Source organism: Nicrophorus vespilloides, unplaced genomic scaffold (assembly GCF_001412225.1).
Source record: "Nicrophorus vespilloides isolate i.1.1-1 unplaced genomic scaffold, Nicve_v1.0, whole genome shotgun sequence".
Taxonomy (NCBI): Eukaryota; Metazoa; Arthropoda; class Insecta; order Coleoptera; family Silphidae; genus Nicrophorus; species Nicrophorus vespilloides.
The window spans coordinates 1-6,717 of record NW_017098172.1 but is presented as its reverse complement, the minus strand read 5'-3'; the positions used below and the strand labels follow the sequence as shown (position 1 = coordinate 6,717).

Genomic DNA, 6,717 nt, shown 5'->3' with positions numbered 1-6,717 from the left:
TATTTCCTTTAAACTACAACAAAAAACATTGATATTAATGAAAAATTCTTCATTTTAAATGCAAATCATTACCTGATAATTCAATTGAATTATTTTGTTTAATAACAAAAACGGAATTATTTAAGTTTTTATTATTAAAAAAATATTTGTATTATATTTTATTTTTTTTTGCAATAATTAATTTTAAACTATAGAAATTATATTTCTTTTATGATCAAAAACTTCTCATTCATTTATTGTTTTATAATAATTGTTTTGTTTTTTTACATATTTTATAGCAAGTCAATGAAAATATGAATAAAGTACAAATTTAGTTAATTTAATGAAATTGCATTTTTTCTTCTTATAATTAATTAGTAAACTAAATTATGAAAAGTGTAAGGTAATTTATTGAATTTATCTATGAATAAATACAGATTTATCATTGCTTCATATCAATTTTGTAGAAATAAAATGAAATTTTCCAATTAAATTTCTTTAAATTATTTTATCAAAATATTGAAAATGTCGAAAAGTAAATTAATTTATTAATGTAATTTTGAAGAAAAAAGGTAATAATCTTCTTAGCACAAGAATTTTAAAGATTTTGCAAAGGCAAAATTAGTTTGTAGCAGTGATAAATTTTGTTAAAAATTGGGGAATTTTCTGTTTTGAAAAATTAAACTATTTCATGGATCTTTTTTTGTATATATTTTTTTATTGATGCTAATTTACAAAGTATGATGAGAAGTTATCCAGCTATCAAAATACATATTTTGAAACTCTGGATTTGTGACAGTCTTAAAGAGAAGTTCTTTGGATCAAGTTAATAGTGATGGTAGTGGTCATAAGCTTTGGCAGAAGCAGCAGCGTGGGCGGCCAAATGGGCAGCTCTGGCGTGTTGAACTTCAATGGTATCAACTGGTACTCCTTTCACGATCAAAGGTACGTGTTGCTCATAACCATAAGAAGAACCGTATCCTCCATGGTTGTAAACAGCTGGAGCGTGAAGGGTATGAGTGGAATATCCATAAGTTTCAGCAGCTGGAGCATAACTCTTGTAAGATGAGCTTGGTTCTTCGTAATAGTAATCATGTCCACTTTGGGCTTCAGCCTCAGCTTTGTGCAAGAAATGAGCAGCTCTAGCGTGTTGCACCTCAGCAGTATCAATTGGTACTCCACCCTTACCAATCACAGCAAGATGTTGAGGTCCATGGTAAACGGGAGTAGAATATCCAGCTGAGGCAACAGCCAAAGCGCAAGCAAAAACAACCTAAAATAAACCAATTAGTAAAAAGAAAACCTAATCAAATTGACGATAAAACTTACAAAGAATTTCATGTTTAAATTGAGTTGAAAACCTCCTCGGAACAGGACTGTTTGTCGACTGTGCTCGAAACCATCAAATTGTAGCCTTTTATACTTTTAACCACGAAACACACATATTCACATTCTTATGCAAGTTCACTTTACTTTTTTTTTTACTTGTTCTTTCTTTATTTCAATTTACGTTTTTTTTTTCCTCTTTTGCATCAAACATGCAAAATGCTAATTGACAAATATTTATGATTGTGTCTATGGTTCCTTCATGCTCAATGATCGCAGAAACTATTAAGTGTTACTTGCGTAACGCGTACAATTTATTACTGTTTTATTGAAATTTGATATACATTTTCCTACAGCACAATTTTCGTTACGTTTTGTAAATGTGTTTATTTTCTAAGTAATTTTCATTCGGTTTAACAAGAGAAAGGTTTAAATTTGAAAATGTATTTCTTTATTTCAAGTATGTTAACATTCTTAATCTGTAATTATAAAATAAACATTTAAATTTAAGTGAATCATTGTAATTTATACATCAAATTTCATTTTTTATGATATTGAAATCTGCATGTATTCATACATAAATTCAATAAATTATCTTACACTTTAATTTAGTTTACTAATTAATTATAAGAAGAAAAAAATGCATTTTCATTAAATTAACTAAATTTGTACTTTCTTCATATTTTCATGGATTTGCTATCAAATATGTAAAAATAAAAACAATTATTATCATTTAACATTTAAATTTAAGTGAATCATTGTAATTTATATATTAAATTTTCTTTCATTCAAATTAACACATTTCATTAACAAATTCTACTTAAAATTTGTAGAAAGTGAAGAACAAATTAACAATTAATTAATATTAATAAATTAATGTAGATTGAAACAATTTAATTTTATAGAAATCAATGATTTTTGTGTTTTTTTTTTTATTATAATTGCTTAAGTAATTATTCCAATAAATATTGGTAAATGTACCCGAAAAATTCCATATATTTCAATACATTAAGTGTTGAAATATGTGTGAAACTAATTGGTTAAAAACAATGTAAATTTCTTATGTGATTCTTCCGTAAAATTTATTTCGCGCCATTCACTTCGACCAAAAGTATAAAACCAAGAATTTCGGTGGTTTTAGAGCACAGTCGACAAACAGTCCTTTTCCAAGGAGGTTTTAAACTTAATTTAAACATGAAATTCTTTGTAAGTTTTATCATCAATTTGATTACATTTTTTTACTAATTGGTTTATTTTAGGTTGTATTTGCTTGCGCATTGGCAGTGGCATCAGCTGGATATTCTAAACCCATTTACCATGGACCTCAACATCTCGCTGTGATTGGTAAAGGTGGAGTACCAATTGATACTGCTGAAGTGCAACACGCTAGAGCTGCTCATTTCTTGCACAAAGCTGAGGCTGAAGCCCAAAGTGGACACGATTACTATTACGAAGAACCAAGCTCATCTTACAAGAGTTACGCTCCAGCTGCTGAAACTTATGGATATTCCACCAATACCCTCCACGCTCCAGCTGTTTACAACCATGGAGGATACGGTTCTTCTTATGGTTATGAGCAACACGTACCTTTGATCGTGAAAGGAGTACCAGTTGATACCATTGAAGTTCAACACGCCAGAGCTGCCCATTTGGCTGCCCATGCTGCTGCTTCTGCCAAAGCTTATGACCACTACCATCACTATTAACTTGATCCAAAGGATTTCTATTTAAGACTGTCACAAATCCAGAGTTTCAAAATGTGTATTTTGATAGCTGGATAACTTCTCATCATACTTTGTAAATTAGCATCAATAAAAATATATATACAAAAAAAAATCCATGAAATAGTTTAATTTTTCAAAACAGAAAATTCCCCAATTTTTAACAAAATTTATTACTGCTACAAACTGATTTTGACTTTGCAAAATCTTTGAAATTCTTGTGCTAAGAAAATTATTACCTTTTTTCTTCAAAATTACATTAATAAATTAATTTACTTTTCGACATTTTTAATATTTTGATAAAATAATTTAAAGAAATTGGATTAGAAAATTTCATTTTTTATGTGCAAAATTGATATGAAGCAATGCTAAATCTATATGTATTCATACATAAATTTAATAAATTACCTTACACTTTCCACAATTTAGTTTACTAATTAATTATAAGAAGAAAAAAATGCTTTTTCATTAAATTAAGTAAATTTGTACTTTCTTCATATTTTCATTGATTTGCTAACGAATTTGTAAAAATCAAAACAATTATTATAAAACAATAAATGATGAGAAGTTTTTGATCAAAAAATAAATATAATTTCTATAGTTTACAATTAATTATTGAAAAAAAAAATTATGATACAAATATTTTTTTAATAATAAAAACTTTAATAATTTCGTTTTTGTTATTAAACAAAATAATTAAATTGAATTATCAGGTTATTATTTTCATTTAAAATGAAGAATTTTTCATTAATATCATTGTTTTTTGTTGTAGTTTAAAGGAAATAGTAAATCAATTTGTATTTTTTTTGTAATTGTTTTTATTGATGCTTTAATGTAGAGTTAAACATGAGTTTTAATCCAGCTATCAAATTGCTATGGTAATAAACAATTGAAACTCTGGATTGTGACAGCCTTCTAGTGAAATTCTTCGATGGTAATTTAATAGTGATGGTAGTGGTCGTAAGCTTTGGTGGAAGCAGCAGCGTGGGCAGCCAAATGGGCAGCTCTTGCGTGTTGAACTTCGATGGTATGAACTGGTACTCCCTTCACGATCAATGGTACGTGTTGCTCATAACCATAAGAAGAACCGTAGTTGGAAGTGGATGGGCTTTGGTAGTTCTTGTAACTTTGAGCGGCTTGAGCGGCCAAATGGGCAGCTCTTGCTTGTTGTACTTCAATGGTATCAACTGGTACTCCTTTCACGATCATTGGTACGTGTTGTTCATAACTATAAGAAGAACCGTATCCTTGATTATTGTAAGCAGCTTGCTCGTGGACAATCTTGGTGGAATATCCGTAAGTTTGAGCTGCTGGAGCAGAATTGTAACTCTCGTAAGATGAGCTTGGTTCTTCGTAGTAATAATCATGTCCACTTTGAGCCTCAGCTTTGTGCAAGAAATGAGCAGCTCTGGCGTGTTGCACCTCAGCAGTATCAATTGGTACTCCACCCTTACCAATCACAGCAAGATGTTGAGGTCCATAATACTTTGGAGATGAATATCCAGAAGAGGCAACAGCCAAAGCGCAAGCGAATACAATCTAAAATAATCAATAGAAATCAATTTAGTAGTTTATAATTAATAGATGATATAACTTACGAAGAATTTCATGGTTAAAGCAGTGGAAACCTCCTTGGAGTAGGACTGTTTGTTGACTGTGCTTAAAACAACCAAAAAATTCGTCTTTTATACATCAACCACGAAATTTATGCACACATTTTTAAATTAAAAGGAATAGATTTTACGGATGTTTCACAAATTAAATTAAAAACTAATTAGTGTATGTGCAAAGTCGTATTAATTCCATTAATATTTTCGTAATTTTCAAATATTTCTTTTAATATTTGCAAAGAAAGTTAGTAAATATTTTTGTAAATTTGTAAATTTGATTTTATAAATTTTCAATATGAAAAGACAAACTGAAAAATCTTACTTTTCCTTTGATATTATAGAGAAAATATAGAATAAACTTTTTATGAAAAATTTTGGAAATATGATATTTTTTTTCCTTCAAATTGAATGAATTCAAGAATTTAATGAATCTAATAAGAATGCAACAAAAATAAAAAACTTTAACAAAAAAAAAACTCGAATTAAAATTAGCAATTTGAACGCATTCGAAACGAAATGTTTTCTTTTCGTGCAACAAATTTAATTGCGTTTGAGATCAGTGAGCATGAATAAAGTTCAAGGAATTAAAGCGGCAATTGTAATATGTGTCAAAATTAGTAACGAAGGTTGTGAAATGTGCGTATAGTGAATTCCATGAATACTTTTCGTGGTTGTAAGACTATAAAAGGCTAGATTTTGGTGGTTTAGAGCACAGTCGACAAACAGTCCTGATCCGAGGAGGTTTTCAACTCAATTTAAACATGAAATTCTTTGTAAGTTTTATCATCAATTTGATTAGGTTTTCTTTTTACTAATTGGTTTATTTTAGGTTGTTTTTGCTTGCGCTTTGGCTGATATTCTACTCCCATTTACCATGGACCTCAACATCTTGCTGTGATTGGTAAGGGTGGAGTACCAATTGATACTGCTGAGGTGCAATACGCCAGAGCTGCTCATTTCTTGCACAAAGCTGAGGCTGAAGCTCAAAGTGGACATGATTACTATTACGAAGATCCAAGCTCATCTTACAAGAGTTACGCTCCAGCTGCTGAAATTTATGGATATTCCACCCATACTCTTCACGCTCCAGCTGTTTACAACCATGGAGGATATGGTTCTTCTTATGGTTATGAACAACACGTACCTTTGATCGTGAAAGGAGTACCAGTTGATACCATTGAAGTTCAACACGCCAGAGCTGCCCATTTGGCCGCCCACGCTGCTGCTTCTGCCAAAGCTTATGACCATTACCATCATTATTAACACCATGCGAAGAATTTCATCTAAAGTCTGTCACTTTCCAGAGTTTCAATGTTTCTTACATTTGATAGCTGGTTTTCATTAAATTTTGTAATATACGATAAATTAACTAATAAAAAAACATGTTACGAATTACGTTTTTTTTTAATTACATAATCCATTAATGCTCAAACATGTTAAAAATTTATTAAAAACAATTTACAAATTTAGATAAAAAATATAAATAATTTTAGGAAAAAAAGTCATGAAATTTGCTTTTTTTTAGCAAAATTATCCAACTAATTGAATTCTAATATTATATAAATATTGTATATACTCACACTTACCAAAAAATAGACAATTTTCATATGTTATTAATAAAAAACATGCATTTTTTTGATGAAATTTTTAAATAAATTTTTTGAAAAAAATATTTTAAAATTTGGAGAAAATCAAAATTATTGAATTCTAATGTTATATAAATATTGTATATACTCACACTTACCAAAATATTGACTATTTTCAAATATTATTCATAAAAAAAGAGAAATTTTTGATGAAATTTTTAAATAAATTTTTAGGAAAAAATGTTTTAAACTTTCACAAATTTAGAGATAATCAAAATTATTGAATTCTAACATTATATAACTATTGTATATACTCACACTTACCAGAAAATAGACGATTTTCAATTGTTATTAATAAAAAAATAGTAATTTTTGATGAAATTTTTAAATATATTTGTAGGAAAAAATGTTTTAAACTTTCACAAATTCAGAGATAATCAAAATTATTGAATTCTAGAGTTATATAAATATTGTATATACTCAAATTTACCATAA

The 6,717-nt window shown here is 28.6% G+C and overlaps 4 protein-coding genes across 4 annotated transcripts; 2 read left to right on the top strand and 2 right to left on the bottom strand.

Annotated features, from left to right (window-relative positions):
* Window positions 1-805: 805 nt before the first annotated feature.
* On the bottom strand, window positions 806-1,320 carry LOC108561803 (cuticle protein 2-like). Its single transcript, XM_017919871.1, has 2 exons — window positions 1,309-1,320; window positions 806-1,252 (listed from the first exon to the last, which is right to left on the bottom strand). Exons 1-2 carry the CDS (start codon window positions 1,318-1,320, stop codon window positions 806-808), a joined length of 459 nt encoding a protein of 152 aa, XP_017775360.1.
* Window positions 1,321-1,746: 426 nt separating this feature from the next.
* Window positions 1,747-3,011, top strand: LOC108561802 (cuticle protein 2-like). The gene is made up of 2 exons (XM_017919870.1): window positions 1,747-1,765; window positions 2,590-3,011. The coding sequence occupies exons 1-2, from the start codon at window positions 1,747-1,749 to the stop codon at window positions 3,009-3,011; spliced, it is 441 nt and encodes a 146-aa protein (XP_017775359.1).
* A 954-nt stretch (window positions 3,012-3,965) lies between these two features.
* Window positions 3,966-4,636, bottom strand: LOC108561801 (cuticle protein 5-like). The gene is made up of 2 exons (XM_017919869.1): window positions 4,625-4,636; window positions 3,966-4,565 (listed from the first exon to the last, which is right to left on the bottom strand). Exons 1-2 carry the CDS (start codon window positions 4,634-4,636, stop codon window positions 3,966-3,968), a joined length of 612 nt encoding a protein of 203 aa, XP_017775358.1.
* A 565-nt stretch (window positions 4,637-5,201) lies between these two features.
* LOC108561798 (cuticle protein 2-like) lies at window positions 5,202-5,899 on the top strand. Its single transcript, XM_017919868.1, has 2 exons — window positions 5,202-5,234; window positions 5,543-5,899. The coding sequence occupies exons 1-2, from the start codon at window positions 5,202-5,204 to the stop codon at window positions 5,897-5,899; spliced, it is 390 nt and encodes a 129-aa protein (XP_017775357.1).
* Window positions 5,900-6,717: the final 818 nt, after the last annotated feature.